At 44.9% G+C, this 21423-nt stretch overlaps 1 protein-coding gene across 8 annotated transcripts in view; it reads right to left on the bottom strand.

The window, feature by feature from the left end:
* The window catches only part of PTPRG (protein tyrosine phosphatase receptor type G), a 717838-nt gene that overhangs the window by 12650 nt on the left and 683765 nt on the right, over positions 1–21423 (bottom strand). For all 8 annotated transcript variants that reach the window (XM_020804984.3, XM_020804986.3, XM_020804985.3 and 5 more), the window contains 5 exons: positions 20120–20266; positions 17474–17567; positions 16286–16362; positions 14956–15084; positions 12618–12764 (listed from right to left, as the gene is read on the bottom strand). In XM_020804984.3, coding sequence (XP_020660643.3) covers positions 12618–12764; positions 14956–15084; positions 16286–16362; positions 17474–17567; positions 20120–20266 — 594 coding nt within the window. The remainder of the gene's footprint in view (positions 1–12617; positions 12765–14955; positions 15085–16285; positions 16363–17473; positions 17568–20119; positions 20267–21423) is intronic.

Here is a 21423-nt window from a genome sequence, read left to right as displayed (position 1 = left end):
AGCTGGACCTGGAAGGGTTTCCTCGAGTGCTTGGGCAAATTCCTTCACTTTTCTTTGATCGCGAGTCTTGTTGATGTCAATACGTGGTCTTCCTTCCTTTTTCATGTGATACAATTTCTTTGTTCGCAGTTTTACTCTACTACACACCAGGGAGTGATCAGTATCGCAATCAGCACTCTGGTAGCTGCGTGTGATCGTAACACTAGGAAGGCTAGAACGTCTAGTGAGGATCAAATCGAGCTGATGCCAATGCTTGGATCTTGGATGTCTCCAGGAAACTCTGTGTTGCAGCTTCGTATTAAAGAATGTGTTGCTGACACAGAGACCATAGTAACAGCAAAACTCCAGTAAGCGTTGGCCATTTTCGTTCATCTTTCCAATGCCAAAACGGCCTAGACAAGTGGGCCAAGAATTGTGATCAGCACCAACTCTAGCATTAAAGTCTCCTAGAATGAACAGTGACTCTCTTTCAGGGACTTTTTTGATAGTAGCTGCCAGATCGTCGTAGAATTTGTCTTTCACTTCTGGAGTGGATGACAGTGTTGGTGCATATGCACTAATGAGGGTTACTGGTCCTGCTGATGAGTGGAGCTGCAGAGACAGGATTCTTTCACTCCCCACAGTGGGTGGAACAATGCATCTCAGGAGAGTGTTTCTGACTGCAAAGCCAACACCATATTCCCTGGTCTCATTCGATGGTTTTCCCTGCCAGAAGAATGAGAAGTTTTTTTCTTTGACAGATCCCGAGTCTGGCAGTCTTGTCTCTTGCAGGGCAACAATGTCCATCTGCAGTCTACTCAGTTCCATGTCAATGACAGCTGTCTTGCGCACATCGTCTATTTCTTGCAGGTCGTTAGGAAAGCCATAGTCAGGAAAGCCAGGGGTCATTGTCCGTACATTCCAGGTGCCCAGCTTTAGGGCAGAAGTTTTCTTATGATTGTTGCATGGTGCACGGTTGTCGATCTGCTTGTCGGGTTTCACCCTAAACCCCACGCACCCCGTGAGGTTAACAGACCGTGGCGAGGTAGCACCTTACTGGCTGGGGGCTGCCCAGCTTAAGGCGGGCGGTATCTACCTAGTGAGGTGCAATGACCTCTCCCACCGTCAGAAGTAGCCCCTGGCGTCCTGCTCTACGCCAATTCAGCAGAGACTTATAACCGGTAACTGCTACTTCCCGTGTTGTTTCGACGCTGTATGCGAAGCTGGAGTGTCCTCTCCAGAGCACGAAGCCTGGGTAAAATAGTATGGAGGATAGGCTGTTACCCAAGCGGCAAATCCCCCCTCTCCACATCGCTGAAATGGTCCAGTGGAAAGGCAAGAGCCAATACAACTGGTTCCAGCAACGTCGCAGGAGTTGGCAGAGTGAAAGAAAGTGCCTCCGGGACTCCGGCTCCGGATTTTGCCTCGAGGTTATCTCCTGAAGCCCTTTCCATAAGTGGATATAGCCACAAGGCAGTGGAGGTTAAAATTTGGAGTTTTCCTTCTCCTAGATGGGCTGCCTTCCAGGGCTGACGAGTCCCACCTACCCGGCCTGCTCTCTTTTACCAAATTAAGTAAGAGATATGATTAGGGAATTTCATGTGACACACTCTCCTCCTCATTCTCTTTTTAAAGCTGAAATTCTGCCCTCCTTCAGGACATCCATATTCAGCATATTGGGGTTGGAGATAGACTTAGAGTATTTCGCGCGCCGTTAGGCGCGCGGTCCAGTAAAATCAGGATTCAAACTACTAGGCCCTCCCACTAGACCATGTGATGAGCCAGAACAAAGAGACAGGAAAAAACAGACTTCTCCACAAAAAGCCTACCTTTCGCCTCCTTCCCAGCCAAAATGGACACAGGCTCCAGTAAAATCAGGATTCAAACTACTAGGCCCTCCCACTAGACCATGTGATGAGCCAGAACAAAGAGACAGGAAAAAACAGACTTCTCCACAAAAAGCCTACCTTTCGCCTCCTTCCCAGCCAAAATGGACACAGGCTCCAGTAAAATCAGGATTCAAACTACTAGGCCCTCCCACTAGACCATGTGATGAGCCAGAACAAAGAGACAGGAAAAAACAGACTTCTCCACAAAAAGCCTACCTTTCGCCTCCTTCCCAGCCAAAATGGACACAGGCTCCAGTAAAATCAGGATTCAAACTACTAGGCCCTCCCACTAGACCATGTGATGAGCCAGAACAAAGAGACAGGAAAAAACAGACTTCTCCACAAAAAGCCTACCTTTCGCCTCCTTCCCAGCCAAAATGGACACAGGCTCCAGTAAAATCAGGATTCAAACTACTAGGCCCTCCCACTAGACCATGTGATGAGCCAGAACAAAGAGACAGGAAAAAACAGACTTCTCCACAAAAAGCCTACCTTTCGCCTCCTTCCCAGCCAAAATGGACACAGGCTCCAGTAAAATCAGGATTCAAACTACTAGGCCCTCCCACTAGACCATGTGATGAGCCAGAACAAAGAGACAGGAAAAAACAGACTTCTCCACAAAAAGCCTACCTTTCGCCTCCTTCCCAGCCAAAATGGACACAGGCTCCAGTAAAATCAGGATTCAAACTACTAGGCCCTCCCACTAGACCATGTGATGAGCCAGAACAAAGAGACAGGAAAAAACAGACTTCTCCACAAAAAGCCTACCTTTCGCCTCCTTCCCAGCCAAAATGGACACAGGCTCCAGTAAAATCAGGATTCAAACTACTAGGCCCTCCCACTAGACCATGTGATGAGCCAGAACAAAGAGACAGGAAAAAACAGACTTCTCCACAAAAAGCCTACCTTTCGCCTCCTTCCCAGCCAAAATGGACACAGGCTCCAGTAAAATCAGGATTCAAACTACTAGGCCCTCCCACTAGACCATGTGATGAGCCAGAACAAAGAGACAGGAAAAAACAGACTTCTCCACAAAAAGCCTACCTTTCGCCTCCTTCCCAGCCAAAATGGACACAGGCTCCAGTAAAATCAGGATTCAAACTACTAGGCCCTCCCACTAGACCATGTGATGAGCCAGAACAAAGAGACAGGAAAAAACAGACTTCTCCACAAAAAGCCTACCTTTCGCCTCCTTCCCAGCCAAAATGGACACAGGCTCCAGTAAAATCAGGATTCAAACTACTAGGCCCTCCCACTAGACCATGTGATGAGCCAGAACAAAGAGACAGGAAAAAACAGACTTCTCCACAAAAAGCCTACCTTTCGCCTCCTTCCCAGCCAAAATGGACACAGGCTCCAGTAAAATCAGGATTCAAACTACTAGGCCCTCCCACTAGACCATGTGATGAGCCAGAACAAAGAGACAGGAAAAAACAGACTTCTCCACAAAAAGCCTACCTTTCGCCTCCTTCCCAGCCAAAATGGACACAGGCTCCAGTAAAATCAGGATTCAAACTACTAGGCCCTCCCACTAGACCATGTGATGAGCCAGAACAAAGAGACAGGAAAAAACAGACTTCTCCACAAAAAGCCTACCTTTCGCCTCCTTCCCAGCCAAAATGGACACAGGCTCCAGTAAAATCAGGATTCAAACTACTAGGCCCTCCCACTAGACCATGTGATGAGCCAGAACAAAGAGACAGGAAAAAACAGACTTCTCCACAAAAAGCCTACCTTTCGCCTCCTTCCCAGCCAAAATGGACACAGGCTCCAGTAAAATCAGGATTCAAACTACTAGGCCCTCCCACTAGACCATGTGATGAGCCAGAACAAAGAGACAGGAAAAAACAGACTTCTCCACAAAAAGCCTACCTTTCGCCTCCTTCCCAGCCAAAATGGACACAGGCTCCAGTAAAATCAGGATTCAAACTACTAGGCCCTCCCACTAGACCATGTGATGAGCCAGAACAAAGAGACAGGAAAAAACAGACTTCTCCACAAAAAGCCTACCTTTCGCCTCCTTCCCAGCCAAAATGGACACAGGCTCCAGTAAAATCAGGATTCAAACTACTAGGCCCTCCCACTAGACCATGTGATGAGCCAGAACAAAGAGACAGGAAAAAACAGACTTCTCCACAAAAAGCCTACCTTTCGCCTCCTTCCCAGCCAAAATGGACACAGGCTCCAGTAAAATCAGGATTCAAACTACTAGGCCCTCCCACTAGACCATGTGATGAGCCAGAACAAAGAGACAGGAAAAAACAGACTTCTCCACAAAAAGCCTACCTTTCGCCTCCTTCCCAGCCAAAATGGACACAGGCTCCAGTAAAATCAGGATTCAAACTACTAGGCCCTCCCACTAGACCATGTGATGAGCCAGAACAAAGAGACAGGAAAAAACAGACTTCTCCACAAAAAGCCTACCTTTCGCCTCCTTCCCAGCCAAAATGGACACAGGCTCCAGTAAAATCAGGATTCAAACTACTAGGCCCTCCCACTAGACCATGTGATGAGCCAGAACAAAGAGACAGGAAAAAACAGACTTCTCCACAAAAAGCCTACCTTTCGCCTCCTTCCCAGCCAAAATGGACACAGGCTCCAGTAAAATCAGGATTCAAACTACTAGGCCCTCCCACTAGACCATGTGATGAGCCAGAACAAAGAGACAGGAAAAAACAGACTTCTCCACAAAAAGCCTACCTTTCGCCTCCTTCCCAGCCAAAATGGACACAGGCTCCAGTAAAATCAGGATTCAAACTACTAGGCCCTCCCACTAGACCATGTGATGAGCCAGAACAAAGAGACAGGAAAAAACAGACTTCTCCACAAAAAGCCTACCTTTCGCCTCCTTCCCAGCCAAAATGGACACAGGCTCCAGTAAAATCAGGATTCAAACTACTAGGCCCTCCCACTAGACCATGTGATGAGCCAGAACAAAGAGACAGGAAAAAACAGACTTCTCCACAAAAAGCCTACCTTTCGCCTCCTTCCCAGCCAAAATGGACACAGGCTCCAGTAAAATCAGGATTCAAACTACTAGGCCCTCCCACTAGACCATGTGATGAGCCAGAACAAAGAGACAGGAAAAAACAGACTTCTCCACAAAAAGCCTACCTTTCGCCTCCTTCCCAGCCAAAATGGACACAGGCTCCAGTAAAATCAGGATTCAAACTACTAGGCCCTCCCACTAGACCATGTGATGAGCCAGAACAAAGAGACAGGAAAAAACAGACTTCTCCACAAAAAGCCTACCTTTCGCCTCCTTCCCAGCCAAAATGGACACAGGCTCCAGTAAAATCAGGATTCAAACTACTAGGCCCTCCCACTAGACCATGTGATGAGCCAGAACAAAGAGACAGGAAAAAACAGACTTCTCCACAAAAAGCCTACCTTTCGCCTCCTTCCCAGCCAAAATGGACACAGGCTCCAGTAAAATCAGGATTCAAACTACTAGGCCCTCCCACTAGACCATGTGATGAGCCAGAACAAAGAGACAGGAAAAAACAGACTTCTCCACAAAAAGCCTACCTTTCGCCTCCTTCCCAGCCAAAATGGACACAGGCTCCAGTAAAATCAGGATTCAAACTACTAGGCCCTCCCACTAGACCATGTGATGAGCCAGAACAAAGAGACAGGAAAAAACAGACTTCTCCACAAAAAGCCTACCTTTCGCCTCCTTCCCAGCCAAAATGGACACAGGCTCCAGTAAAATCAGGATTCAAACTACTAGGCCCTCCCACTAGACCATGTGATGAGCCAGAACAAAGAGACAGGAAAAAACAGACTTCTCCACAAAAAGCCTACCTTTCGCCTCCTTCCCAGCCAAAATGGACACAGGCTCCAGTAAAATCAGGATTCAAACTACTAGGCCCTCCCACTAGACCATGTGATGAGCCAGAACAAAGAGACAGGAAAAAACAGACTTCTCCACAAAAAGCCTACCTTTCGCCTCCTTCCCAGCCAAAATGGACACAGGCTCCAGTAAAATCAGGATTCAAACTACTAGGCCCTCCCACTAGACCATGTGATGAGCCAGAACAAAGAGACAGGAAAAAACAGACTTCTCCACAAAAAGCCTACCTTTCGCCTCCTTCCCAGCCAAAATGGACACAGGCTCCAGTAAAATCAGGATTCAAACTACTAGGCCCTCCCACTAGACCATGTGATGAGCCAGAACAAAGAGACAGGAAAAAACAGACTTCTCCACAAAAAGCCTACCTTTCGCCTCCTTCCCAGCCAAAATGGACACAGGCTCCAGTAAAATCAGGATTCAAACTACTAGGCCCTCCCACTAGACCATGTGATGAGCCAGAACAAAGAGACAGGAAAAAACAGACTTCTCCACAAAAAGCCTACCTTTCGCCTCCTTCCCAGCCAAAATGGACACAGGCTCCAGTAAAATCAGGATTCAAACTACTAGGCCCTCCCACTAGACCATGTGATGAGCCAGAACAAAGAGACAGGAAAAAACAGACTTCTCCACAAAAAGCCTACCTTTCGCCTCCTTCCCAGCCAAAATGGACACAGGCTCCAGTAAAATCAGGATTCAAACTACTAGGCCCTCCCACTAGACCATGTGATGAGCCAGAACAAAGAGACAGGAAAAAACAGACTTCTCCACAAAAAGCCTACCTTTCGCCTCCTTCCCAGCCAAAATGGACACAGGCTCCAGTAAAATCAGGATTCAAACTACTAGGCCCTCCCACTAGACCATGTGATGAGCCAGAACAAAGAGACAGGAAAAAACAGACTTCTCCACAAAAAGCCTACCTTTCGCCTCCTTCCCAGCCAAAATGGACACAGGCTCCAGTAAAATCAGGATTCAAACTACTAGGCCCTCCCACTAGACCATGTGATGAGCCAGAACAAAGAGACAGGAAAAAACAGACTTCTCCACAAAAAGCCTACCTTTCGCCTCCTTCCCAGCCAAAATGGACACAGGCTCCAGTAAAATCAGGATTCAAACTACTAGGCCCTCCCACTAGACCATGTGATGAGCCAGAACAAAGAGACAGGAAAAAACAGACTTCTCCACAAAAAGCCTACCTTTCGCCTCCTTCCCAGCCAAAATGGACACAGGCTCCAGTAAAATCAGGATTCAAACTACTAGGCCCTCCCACTAGACCATGTGATGAGCCAGAACAAAGAGACAGGAAAAAACAGACTTCTCCACAAAAAGCCTACCTTTCGCCTCCTTCCCAGCCAAAATGGACACAGGCTCCAGTAAAATCAGGATTCAAACTACTAGGCCCTCCCACTAGACCATGTGATGAGCCAGAACAAAGAGACAGGAAAAAACAGACTTCTCCACAAAAAGCCTACCTTTCGCCTCCTTCCCAGCCAAAATGGACACAGGCTCCAGTAAAATCAGGATTCAAACTACTAGGCCCTCCCACTAGACCATGTGATGAGCCAGAACAAAGAGACAGGAAAAAACAGACTTCTCCACAAAAAGCCTACCTTTCGCCTCCTTCCCAGCCAAAATGGACACAGGCTCCAGTAAAATCAGGATTCAAACTACTAGGCCCTCCCACTAGACCATGTGATGAGCCAGAACAAAGAGACAGGAAAAAACAGACTTCTCCACAAAAAGCCTACCTTTCGCCTCCTTCCCAGCCAAAATGGACACAGGCTCCAGTAAAATCAGGATTCAAACTACTAGGCCCTCCCACTAGACCATGTGATGAGCCAGAACAAAGAGACAGGAAAAAACAGACTTCTCCACAAAAAGCCTACCTTTCGCCTCCTTCCCAGCCAAAATGGACACAGGCTCCAGTAAAATCAGGATTCAAACTACTAGGCCCTCCCACTAGACCATGTGATGAGCCAGAACAAAGAGACAGGAAAAAACAGACTTCTCCACAAAAAGCCTACCTTTCGCCTCCTTCCCAGCCAAAATGGACACAGGCTCCAGTAAAATCAGGATTCAAACTACTAGGCCCTCCCACTAGACCATGTGATGAGCCAGAACAAAGAGACAGGAAAAAACAGACTTCTCCACAAAAAGCCTACCTTTCGCCTCCTTCCCAGCCAAAATGGACACAGGCTCCAGTAAAATCAGGATTCAAACTACTAGGCCCTCCCACTAGACCATGTGATGAGCCAGAACAAAGAGACAGGAAAAAACAGACTTCTCCACAAAAAGCCTACCTTTCGCCTCCTTCCCAGCCAAAATGGACACAGGCTCCAGTAAAATCAGGATTCAAACTACTAGGCCCTCCCACTAGACCATGTGATGAGCCAGAACAAAGAGACAGGAAAAAACAGACTTCTCCACAAAAAGCCTACCTTTCGCCTCCTTCCCAGCCAAAATGGACACAGGCTCCAGTAAAATCAGGATTCAAACTACTAGGCCCTCCCACTAGACCATGTGATGAGCCAGAACAAAGAGACAGGAAAAAACAGACTTCTCCACAAAAAGCCTACCTTTCGCCTCCTTCCCAGCCAAAATGGACACAGGCTCCAGTAAAATCAGGATTCAAACTACTAGGCCCTCCCACTAGACCATGTGATGAGCCAGAACAAAGAGACAGGAAAAAACAGACTTCTCCACAAAAAGCCTACCTTTCGCCTCCTTCCCAGCCAAAATGGACACAGGCTCCAGTAAAATCAGGATTCAAACTACTAGGCCCTCCCACTAGACCATGTGATGAGCCAGAACAAAGAGACAGGAAAAAACAGACTTCTCCACAAAAAGCCTACCTTTCGCCTCCTTCCCAGCCAAAATGGACACAGGCTCCAGTAAAATCAGGATTCAAACTACTAGGCCCTCCCACTAGACCATGTGATGAGCCAGAACAAAGAGACAGGAAAAAACAGACTTCTCCACAAAAAGCCTACCTTTCGCCTCCTTCCCAGCCAAAATGGACACAGGCTCCAGTAAAATCAGGATTCAAACTACTAGGCCCTCCCACTAGACCATGTGATGAGCCAGAACAAAGAGACAGGAAAAAACAGACTTCTCCACAAAAAGCCTACCTTTCGCCTCCTTCCCAGCCAAAATGGACACAGGCTCCAGTAAAATCAGGATTCAAACTACTAGGCCCTCCCACTAGACCATGTGATGAGCCAGAACAAAGAGACAGGAAAAAACAGACTTCTCCACAAAAAGCCTACCTTTCGCCTCCTTCCCAGCCAAAATGGACACAGGCTCCAGTAAAATCAGGATTCAAACTACTAGGCCCTCCCACTAGACCATGTGATGAGCCAGAACAAAGAGACAGGAAAAAACAGACTTCTCCACAAAAAGCCTACCTTTCGCCTCCTTCCCAGCCAAAATGGACACAGGCTCCAGTAAAATCAGGATTCAAACTACTAGGCCCTCCCACTAGACCATGTGATGAGCCAGAACAAAGAGACAGGAAAAAACAGACTTCTCCACAAAAAGCCTACCTTTCGCCTCCTTCCCAGCCAAAATGGACACAGGCTCCAGTAAAATCAGGATTCAAACTACTAGGCCCTCCCACTAGACCATGTGATGAGCCAGAACAAAGAGACAGGAAAAAACAGACTTCTCCACAAAAAGCCTACCTTTCGCCTCCTTCCCAGCCAAAATGGACACAGGCTCCAGTAAAATCAGGATTCAAACTACTAGGCCCTCCCACTAGACCATGTGATGAGCCAGAACAAAGAGACAGGAAAAAACAGACTTCTCCACAAAAAGCCTACCTTTCGCCTCCTTCCCAGCCAAAATGGACACAGGCTCCAGTAAAATCAGGATTCAAACTACTAGGCCCTCCCACTAGACCATGTGATGAGCCAGAACAAAGAGACAGGAAAAAACAGACTTCTCCACAAAAAGCCTACCTTTCGCCTCCTTCCCAGCCAAAATGGACACAGGCTCCAGTAAAATCAGGATTCAAACTACTAGGCCCTCCCACTAGACCATGTGATGAGCCAGAACAAAGAGACAGGAAAAAACAGACTTCTCCACAAAAAGCCTACCTTTCGCCTCCTTCCCAGCCAAAATGGACACAGGCTCCAGTAAAATCAGGATTCAAACTACTAGGCCCTCCCACTAGACCATGTGATGAGCCAGAACAAAGAGACAGGAAAAAACAGACTTCTCCACAAAAAGCCTACCTTTCGCCTCCTTCCCAGCCAAAATGGACACAGGCTCCAGTAAAATCAGGATTCAAACTACTAGGCCCTCCCACTAGACCATGTGATGAGCCAGAACAAAGAGACAGGAAAAAACAGACTTCTCCACAAAAAGCCTACCTTTCGCCTCCTTCCCAGCCAAAATGGACACAGGCTCCAGTAAAATCAGGATTCAAACTACTAGGCCCTCCCACTAGACCATGTGATGAGCCAGAACAAAGAGACAGGAAAAAACAGACTTCTCCACAAAAAGCCTACCTTTCGCCTCCTTCCCAGCCAAAATGGACACAGGCTCCAGTAAAATCAGGATTCAAACTACTAGGCCCTCCCACTAGACCATGTGATGAGCCAGAACAAAGAGACAGGAAAAAACAGACTTCTCCACAAAAAGCCTACCTTTCGCCTCCTTCCCAGCCAAAATGGACACAGGCTCCAGTAAAATCAGGATTCAAACTACTAGGCCCTCCCACTAGACCATGTGATGAGCCAGAACAAAGAGACAGGAAAAAACAGACTTCTCCACAAAAAGCCTACCTTTCGCCTCCTTCCCAGCCAAAATGGACACAGGCTCCAGTAAAATCAGGATTCAAACTACTAGGCCCTCCCACTAGACCATGTGATGAGCCAGAACAAAGAGACAGGAAAAAACAGACTTCTCCACAAAAAGCCTACCTTTCGCCTCCTTCCCAGCCAAAATGGACACAGGCTCCAGTAAAATCAGGATTCAAACTACTAGGCCCTCCCACTAGACCATGTGATGAGCCAGAACAAAGAGACAGGAAAAAACAGACTTCTCCACAAAAAGCCTACCTTTCGCCTCCTTCCCAGCCAAAATGGACACAGGCTCCAGTAAAATCAGGATTCAAACTACTAGGCCCTCCCACTAGACCATGTGATGAGCCAGAACAAAGAGACAGGAAAAAACAGACTTCTCCACAAAAAGCCTACCTTTCGCCTCCTTCCCAGCCAAAATGGACACAGGCTCCAGTAAAATCAGGATTCAAACTACTAGGCCCTCCCACTAGACCATGTGATGAGCCAGAACAAAGAGACAGGAAAAAACAGACTTCTCCACAAAAAGCCTACCTTTCGCCTCCTTCCCAGCCAAAATGGACACAGGCTCCAGTAAAATCAGGATTCAAACTACTAGGCCCTCCCACTAGACCATGTGATGAGCCAGAACAAAGAGACAGGAAAAAACAGACTTCTCCACAAAAAGCCTACCTTTCGCCTCCTTCCCAGCCAAAATGGACACAGGCTCCAGTAAAATCAGGATTCAAACTACTAGGCCCTCCCACTAGACCATGTGATGAGCCAGAACAAAGAGACAGGAAAAAACAGACTTCTCCACAAAAAGCCTACCTTTCGCCTCCTTCCCAGCCAAAATGGACACAGGCTCCAGTAAAATCAGGATTCAAACTACTAGGCCCTCCCACTAGACCATGTGATGAGCCAGAACAAAGAGACAGGAAAAAACAGACTTCTCCACAAAAAGCCTACCTTTCGCCTCCTTCCCAGCCAAAATGGACACAGGCTCCAGTAAAATCAGGATTCAAACTACTAGGCCCTCCCACTAGACCATGTGATGAGCCAGAACAAAGAGACAGGAAAAAACAGACTTCTCCACAAAAAGCCTACCTTTCGCCTCCTTCCCAGCCAAAATGGACACAGGCTCCAGTAAAATCAGGATTCAAACTACTAGGCCCTCCCACTAGACCATGTGATGAGCCAGAACAAAGAGACAGGAAAATAGGACAACATGAGGTCTGCAATACTACTTATTTTCACGCTGCGCGGGGGTCTCATCATCTGATAAATATGCTCTGAGTTAAAAGTTGAGTCTGTTGATAGCTCATGCTATTCAATTTTTTTCCTGTTCTGCTTTGTCTTTCATAATCTGCCATCTGTTCCCTAGCAGCTCTTCCTGGTCTTGCAGTGAACATACTCATGTATCAGTGTGGGAATAATAAAAGGCCCAAAGGCATTGCAGGGAGCAGACAGCTCACTACTAGTTTGCCTACTTGGAAATAAATGTGATCCTAGATAGGTGCTGCAGCTCACAGCATAAAGAAAAACAGATGTCTCTACTCAAGCGCAAACCTTTTCGATTAAATGCTTGAGTCTCTAATTTTCCAGAACTTGCACTGAATGCTCAAGAGAAGCTAGTATCTCTGAAGGAGAAATGCTGCCTTCTCAACAACACTATGATATAAAGTTCTTCTCATCTGGACCATGTGTAGTCTATATATCAGTTGCTTTCCACAACTCTGTGACAACTACAGGGAACTGCCTGTGATATTTACCTTTAGTTTCTAAAGGAAGCAATTGGGCATGGAACTCAGTAAGCTCGTTAAAAAAATATCAAGCCTTTGCTTGAGAAGCATTTTCACTTCTGGATCAGATCAAACTGGAATGTTACAGCTTTCAATGGAAATGGCATACTGGGGGGTGGGGAAACCATAATCCTGGGGTATGACAGGAGAAAACCACTGGATGAAGGAGTGTAGATGATAACAAGTTCACCATGACCAAATGGAGACATTAAGCCACTCTCATTGAAAATCACTCAACTCCAGTGTTAACTGACATCAGTGGTGCTTTGAATGTAATTCAGAATCCAGGTTCCCGTCTGGAGGATTTTTTATATACCTGGGTAGCCTCGAGGATGAAGTCATGGATGATGATCTGCTCCTCATTAGAGAGGCACAGCCTGTCTTTGCTGATGAGGGTCACAGTAAATGCCTCGCAGTTCATGGATTCTTCCCGACTTGGCCAGTAGACAAACTCATCTTCTGCCTGCAGATATGTGAAGAAATAGATATTTGAAAAAAAAATAAAAGAAATAGGAAGTCCCATGAAATCCAGGGTAGACAGAGTCTCAAGACATGAAAAAAATTTCATATTTAAAACATTCCACTGCATTTCACCAATGCATTTTATTGCCCCTGAAGGCAACCACAAAATAATATATTGGCTAAAATGCACTGCAAGGTTTTAATGAACAAGCCTGGCCTTTTTTCGCATTTTGAGAATCCATCTCTTCTTGAACTTTGACAATAAGTGAACCAGACTGAGGCTATCTCAATAATGACTTCTAGATTTACAGATGGCAAGAGGAGAAGGGGACGACCGAGGATGAGATGGCTGGACAGTGTCTGCGAAGCAACCAACATGAACCTGACACAACTCCGGGAGGCAGTAGAAGACAGGAGGGCCTGGCGTGCTCTGGTCCATGGGGTCACGAAGAGTCGGACACGACTAAACGACTAAACACACACAACACACAGATTTACAGATCCATTTTTCTTCTTTTAAAAATTACAAAGTGGAACTCATGAGACATGTTTTAAAGTTTGGGAAGAGTCCAATAAACTGTGAAAACCAAAAATAAGTTTTCTCAAAGACTGGCTGAAATCCCGTTACAGTGCTATGCAAAAGGTGTAACATATGAGGCAAATGTCCTCATATGAAGAAATCGCCATAGATGCTAACTGTTGCACACCAAGTTGCACATTTTGGAGTGCAACAGAGCATGTCTATGGAGATTCCTTAACTTGCAGCAGTTCGCCTCCAAAAACTGCACCTTTTGCTTAACAGCACAACAGAATTTCAGCTTTTAAAAGCAATATATATATATATTTAGAAATGCAACAGTAGTTCTTGTAAATCTAAACTTGTAGTAAGAAATCCCTGATGTTCAAGCTGGAATGATCGTTAACCATCTAAAATAGTGCTTTGCACTAATGGGGAAGTATAAAAATTTAAGAAATAAAGAAATGTGAAATAACACACTGGCCAAAATCCTGTTACTTAGCATACTAAATCATCCTAGAATAGGCCCATTGAATCAATAAGGATTTAGTGAGTCAACACTGTAAATTCCACTGATTCAAATGGATCTCCTTTTACTGCAATTTATGCTGCTAAAGTCACTCAGAGTGGGCACACTGAAGCAGTTAGGATCTGATGAGCCGTCTCCTTTGTAAGTACCATTTGAATTACTGGTAGTTACAGTGGAGGTGACTCACCAAATTTCCACTGATTCAGTAGGCCAAGGTAAAGGTTCCCCTTGACAATTTTTGCCCAGTCGTGTTCGACTCTAGGGGGCGGTGCTCATCCCCGTTTCCAAGCCATAGAGCCAGCGTTTGTCCTAAGACAATCTTCCATGGTCACATGGCCAGTGCGACTTAGACACGGAACACTGTTACCTTCCCACCGAGGTGGTCCCTATTTATCTACTCGCATTTGCATGCTTTCGAACTGCTAGGTTGGCGGGAGCTGGGACAAGCGACGGGTGCTCGCTCCGTCACGTGGATTCAATCTTACAGCTGAAGATCTACAGACCTTACAGCACAGAGGCTTCTGTGGTTTAACCCACAGCACCACCACGTCCCTCAGTAGGCCTACTCTAGTGCAATTTACTACTTTAAGCAACAGGATTTTGGCCACTGTTTACATCTGTTTTTCTACAACAGAACAAATTTGCAGAATGTCAGGATAACATATGAGATATTATTTAATGGAAATAATATACTTTGTATGAAAGGACTATAAGCACAACAGTACATAGTGTGGAATAACTGATTTCTTTCTTTCTCTGTCCCATATACTGATAAAACTCAGTGGGGTTATCGGTGAAGTTGAATGGTAGGAAATTGGGACAGAGAAAAGAAAGGACTTTATCATATATTGTTAATGATAGGATTCAGTCTCTCCCCCCCTTCCCCCATAAAAAGCTTGGTGGATAGATTTTGCCTTCACAAGAGGAGTGCACAGAACTGAAACACTTTTATGTGCAAGGGGTGGTTTTTGCAGTTTTTCTTCCTCTTGCAGTGTTTTTTTCCAGGCTTCCTTGGACATTTGTGGACTATGGAGTTGTTAACGGAGACATCCACTACACTTTCCATCATAACGCAGCCAGAACATACAGCTAAGTGAACCAGTTCTTGCTGTCTGCTGTGCTACATCATTAAATTAAATCACTTACTAAGCTCTGGTTATCTGGAAGCATGACAATGATTTGAGCATTGTGATCCCAGATCATTCTCCAGAAATCTTTCGTTGTGTGGGGCAGAGGATGCTGCGTTATGATAAACTCGTTGCTCCGGTAGTAACCCTTTGAAAGCAGAAAATCAGATGTAGCCGTTAGTGCATAGGTTCATAACTGGGAACACTGAACTTCATGGATGAGAACAGACAAAACTAGACTGCTACATTTTTAAAGCTCCCTGCTGAGTTAATTTGTCCTAACAACATGTAAAAGGAAAATATTTTCCCCACACATACACGTACCATAGAACTGATTGCTTTGCTTCAAGAACAGCAACCTGCTGAGTACAGAGGGCACATGTGGAAACCAATATGAAGAGGTACAGCTAGCTAGTATTTATATCAATTTAATATAATGGGCTCCAGGGCTGTGCTACTAGGTACAATGCATTCCTTAATAATTCACTTAGTTTCTGATGAAACAAGTAGCACTCAAGATGTATTATTATTTTTAAAAATTCCTGTAGGATGAGATTGTAGATGACCCACAGTGACTGCAATGCTGTACCACGGCTACACGAGTGTAACCTGACATTATACCTGCATGAACTAGAATAGTGCCAAGGCAGAAGAGCTGTCTATGAAATGCAAAGGTTACAATGGGCGTCACATGACTGATTGCACCATCCAATTGCTCAAAACCTTGTTGTCTCAGTGTAAACACCTGATAATTTTACATGAAATGATACCTGCAGAAACAAGATTTCAGCCAATGAGAACATTGAAAACAATGCATTGCCCATTTTAATAAATTACCATAAGGGTTAGAAATACAGGATATGGCCCATTCCTTTTGCATATGTGACTCACAGAGCTGGGTTTGCAGGGATTTGATTCCTGAATGAGCCCTTCAACTATTCCACAGCTCTTGGTTCATAACAAGCAGAATCTTGGTTATTACTCAGAATGGGAGACATTCTGGCCGGATCCTCTCATTCCTGGCAATAGGTGACACACTGTAGTAAACCTTTGCATTGATGAAGGGTTAACAAGGAAATGAGAATTAGAAGACAAGGCTGAACTCATCCTATGTCGACTTAGCAGGGTGCTAAGAGCTGGGCATTCTGTGAACCATGAATGTGTGTTCTGTCCTTAAATTTTTAAGTCATAAAAATGACAATTCTATTTTTAAGCAGAGCCTATGATGGTGGAGAGTGTGTTACACAATGTTCTCTGGAACACAAGGCGGAAATTTTTGCAATAACCTCTAGAGACCAAATTGGTTGCTTTCCATTGAGCCGCATGGAGGGAAATGTTGGTTTGCTTACCATGATATAAGAGGCATTAATGTAGTCCGTTCCCTTCGTTCCTGGTAATGGCGCTAGTCCCACTCTTGCTCGCTCAGCTGCAACATGGAAACAAAAAACTCTACATCAAACAGTTCATACTATGCTATCCTAGTACCAACACAGTAACACAATGCCCACTTCTCCCTGTATCCATGCAGGCACAATAAGTAATTTTGAACTGGTATAAAACAAATGATACGAAAGGTGGCAGGGCAGGGCGGGATGTTTGTATGATGACTGTAGTTTCAGGAACAAAATGTCGGTCTTCTTACGATCCCCAGAATGCCAACATCTCTCTTCTGTATGAGGTGCACCAAATCACTCAGGAGAGGAGGAGATCCTAAGAATTCCCCGACGGTAACTTGGGCTTAGAGTGCAGCTCCTGTGAGTGTGCACCTCTCTGCACACATTGCACCAAGACACACGGGCCATTCATTAGTTTGAGAACTATTACTGGATTAGCCTTTAGGGGTAGCTGTGGGCTGCTGGAAGCCAGAACCACATCCGACATGCTAGCTTGCAAACACATATCTAGTGCCAAGTCACAGAAGAAATGCAAAGCAAGGGCCGGATTCCTCCCCGCTCCTTCCCTGTTGAGCCTCCTCCGCAAATAGCCTCCCTCCAGCCCCACATGTTGTGCAAGGATGAGAAATCCGGCCCTCAGAGAAGCCCTTGGAAGGCAACACCCATCAGCTCTAGCCGTACGGTCAACAGTGAAGGACAAGGAGTTGCTCTCCAACAGCATTCGGAGGGCCACACATTTTCACTGGCCATGCAAGCTGGTAGATTCTGGGAGTTCTAATCCAAAAAGGGACTTGCCCTACACCTTGGCCATACAGGGAATAATCCCTGGCCTTGCATCACATGCCCTGGCTTGAGACAATTTCTAGAAGATATTTCCTAAAATATAAGTTGGCTTACTACATTTGTTGAACATATTTTAAACATAAAAACTCTCATTTGAATATCTATGAACTCTGAAACTTTGGATTTGTATTTGTGTGCCGGAATACATTAACTTGTTCCCAGCATCAGAGCCCACAATTTACATTTAAGAACTTCAACACAGCAAACCCATTCAGGGCATCTGTCGCTTCATACAAACGTAATTCAGAATTTAAGCAGAAGGAATTTATGCAGCAATCAGACTTGAAGATGTGATCTTACATGGCACCACGGAGGAGTTCCTGTTCTTTTCTTTGTTGCAGTCCTTCTGAGCACTGAAGCACTCCACGTATTTTGCGTTGCATTGCATCACCAGCTAGGAGATTTAAATAAAATGGGAGCAAAACAGATTAATTCTTTGTCATTCTTTCAAAAAATACATACCCACGCGTAGCCAATATACAGTGGTGCCTCGCTTAGCGATGTTAATTTGTTCCAAAAAATCGCTGCTAAGCAATTTATCGCTAAGCGAAACGTGGTTTCCCATTGAAATGCATTGAAAACCGGATAATTTGTTCCAATAGGAACAAATTGCTGTCCTTAAGCAAAAATCGCCATAGGAAACATCACTAAGCGAAACACCGTTCCCCAATTGAAATGCACTGAAACCTATTCAATGCATCTCAATGGGGAAAAATACAACAATAAATTAAAAAAGAGTCAGAACAAAGTCAAATTTGGTTAACAAAGGGTTTATTAAATGCACTTTATGATTTCAAACATTTTAAACAGTAAACTCTAACTTTATAAATAACAGGAAAACATTTAAAAAACAGCAAACATGAGGCTGTTTAAACCATCGTTAAGCGAAACAGGGGACCCAAAATTTAATCGCTATGCGAATCATGGTCCCAAACATAGCTAAGCAAAAATTGCCCATAGGGACCATCGTTAAACGAAGTGCAAAAACGCTCCGGAAAAGTCGTCGCTAAGCGACTTCGTCATTAAACGGAGCAATCGCTAAGTGAGGCACCACTGTATATTGAAGACAGAATATATGTATTGAAAGCAGAAAATATATTTTCTGTTCTAGCCTTGTCTGACAATGTTGATTTAACTATTTCTGAAGATATATTCCAAAGCTTGCAAGGCATCTGAAGGTCAGAATCAGGTCAGGAAATGAAAACAACAACAACTCTTTTCTTTCAAAATATACCAAGACAAGGCCATGTTAAAGGAATCTTTTCTCCTCTGTAGGGCTGCTGTGAACAGGAATGCTGCAGGTGAGAGCACTTATTTTGCAGCTGTTTGTTTGTTTGCCAGGTTCGCTGTGTGATAGAAAGTAAGCTTTCTGTGACCAGCCTGTAAGACACTTAGTAGGAACAGTTGCTTGCATTTTTCATAACTTGGATGTTATATAGACAATGCAACTAGGAGAATGTACATTTTGCTTCTCTTCTGATTACAGATACATTTCAGTTTGGTTGTTGCAGGACGGGGGGGGGGGGCATTTTTCTGTCCCCTGGACTCTTCGAAGTCTGAACCTACCTGCCACTGAAACCAGAAGTAGCTGCTTTGTGATTAATAAAGGTGGTAAACACATCTGGAAGGAGGAGGTAGTTCCACTAACTCTCCAAGGTGACTGTGAGGCATCCAAATAAAATGTCTCTTTAAGCCTTCTGTCATGGCAGTAGTGACCAAACATAGACTGGGATGTGTTATAAATGGCAATGGGTTTATACTGGTGTGCACAGAGTGAGATCTGGTTATTGTATAGTTCAGCTACTGACTGATCATTGCCCTAGCTTGGGTACTCAGGTAGCAATATTGGGAATGGCAGATATTTTGCCATAGCACCAAATTATAAAGTGGATGCCTCGTGCAATCTGGATATGAGTGAGATAGTCCTGCTGACCCCTGGTGCTGCCTCATGAAGATAACCTCTGGCAAACAAAGGTGCTCCAGTCACTTGCCCAATTCCCACACAGGGCCTCCTATCTGTTGGCTTAGGAGTGGGACTCAGAGGGAATGAATCCTCCTGGACCCTGACCAGTATTCCACTCTGAACACCTGATCATACCAAACTCTAGAAGCTAAGAAGGGTTCAGTCTGATGAGTTCTTGGATAGGAGGCCACCAGATAATCTCACAGATCTCCAGGTAGAGCTAGAAGAAAATCCTGCCTGAAATCTTGAAGAGAATCCTACCAGTCATCGCTGACAATTCTGACCTAGATGGATCGATGGTTTGACTCAACATAAGGCATCTTCCTACCTCCCAATCAGCCCCTCACACGCTCCATCCTCAGAATCAGGAATTGTCCAAAGGGTTTGTTATAGTTGGGCAACATGACTGTGTTTAAACACTTAAGATCATCCAGTTGCTCACCCACTATGCAACACCAAAAACTCTCTCTGTTCTCTTTAAATCCCTTATGTGAGATAGTCCCAAGCTATAGTCCCTGGTGGTAAGCATGGAGCCAAAGTATGCAAAATAGTTTCTTGGTCACACTGATTCACAGTGCTAGCTGAGGGTGTAAGCCTACCTGGTCCATGGAAAGGTAGCCATTTTTATTTTTATTTATTTATTTTATTAGATTTATACCCCGCCAATCTAGACCAAAGGTCTACTCTGGGCGGCAATGACAGTCAAACCAATTTGAAAGACCACCTAGGTTTCTCATATAGGTATAGTCCATAGTATTTTATGAAACTATCAGATAGCTGTGCAAGCATATCAGACAAAAGAGAGAGGTCCATAGTATTTTATGAAACTATCAGATAGCTGTGCAAGCATATCAGACAAAAGAGAGAGGGAGGGAGAGGGAAGAGAAAGCCTTGTGGCATCTTAAACACCAAATGCAATATCTTGAACTGGGTCACTTCCACTCCAAAAGGCCCGGGGTTGAGGATTTAGAAAATGAGCTTACCTTGAACTGTTTCTCTAGCCGAGTCTTAGCCCCAATTCCAGGTATGAGGATACTATTAACATAACTGTGTAGCTGGTTGGCAGAAACTTCTGTTTCTTTCCCAAGAATGGCTTCCAACAAGGCATCATGAATAAAAACATACTGTTCCTAGGACAGGAGCAAAGAAAACATTGTCAGTGGAATGGAGGGATTTTGGAGGCAATAATTTAGTTTTGCAACAATATTTATAATATGACTAACATTAGAGCCTCGTGGCACAGTGGTTAAACCGCTGTACTGCAGCCAAAACTGTGCTCACGGTCCGGGGTTCAAATCCCAGGTAGCCGGCTCAAGGTTGACGCAGCCTTCTATCCTTCCGAAGTTGGTAAAATGAGTACCCAGCTTGCTGGGGGGGCAATGTGTAGCCTGTATAATTAACTTGTATACCGCCCAGAGAGTACTTGAAGCACTATGGGGCGGTATATAAGCAGCAGGCTTTTGGCTTTAGTTTTCAGGATCTGTGGTTCTCTCCAGGTTCTGTGGAGAGACGCTCTGTTACCTCCCTCCAAACATCAGCCGGTACCACACGTTCTTCACAGGCCTTGCCTCTCCGGGTTACCACACCAAGGGAGGCAAAGAAGCCTGTTGCCAGAAATTGTGCCTTCTTGTTGGTGGCCCCTTCCTTATGGAATAAGGAAGAAGTAGGCCAGGCCTCTTCCATCCCTTCTTTTAAGACAGACCTGGGCAAAGTGCGGCTCGAGGGCCACATATGGCCTGCGAGCCGCTCCTGTCCGGCCCGCGGACAGTTTTGAACATCAAAACCATTTATAGCTTTTTGTCTCAAGTTGATCAGTTGCTTATCTTTAACATACCGCAAAAAAAACCTCTTTAGTATTTGTGAAGATTAACGAGTTTAAAATAAAAACAACCATAACATCACTGTTTCATTTTAAAGTTGGTTCGGCCCCCGAACACAGTTCAGATTTTTCATGTGGCCCCCCCTAATAGAAATTAATTGCCCACCCCTGTTTTAAGAAGGATGTTGAAGACTGTCTTGTTGCGAGAGGCATTCAAAGACATCCTTACCTAAATTAAATTAGTAGGTACGCCCTGTTTTGCCATAATTTGCTTTTTTAAAATTTATTGTCCACTAATTAGAGGTGTCTAACATTGGCATATGGGGTGGAGGGCCTGTTATGTTGTCTTACAGTAAACCGCTCAGAGTAGTGCTTTGCACTAAGTCAGCAATATAGACATATACTAACTAAATACATACTTTTGTTTGTTTCTTCCCGTTTGTGACCTGCTCTTTCCATGCTTCTTTC

This window comes from Pogona vitticeps, chromosome 2 (genome assembly GCF_051106095.1).
Source record: "Pogona vitticeps strain Pit_001003342236 chromosome 2, PviZW2.1, whole genome shotgun sequence".
Classification (NCBI taxonomy): Eukaryota; Metazoa; Chordata; class Lepidosauria; order Squamata; family Agamidae; genus Pogona; species Pogona vitticeps.
The sequence above is the reverse complement of the archived record's forward strand: the minus strand, read 5'-3'. Positions and strand labels throughout refer to the sequence as shown.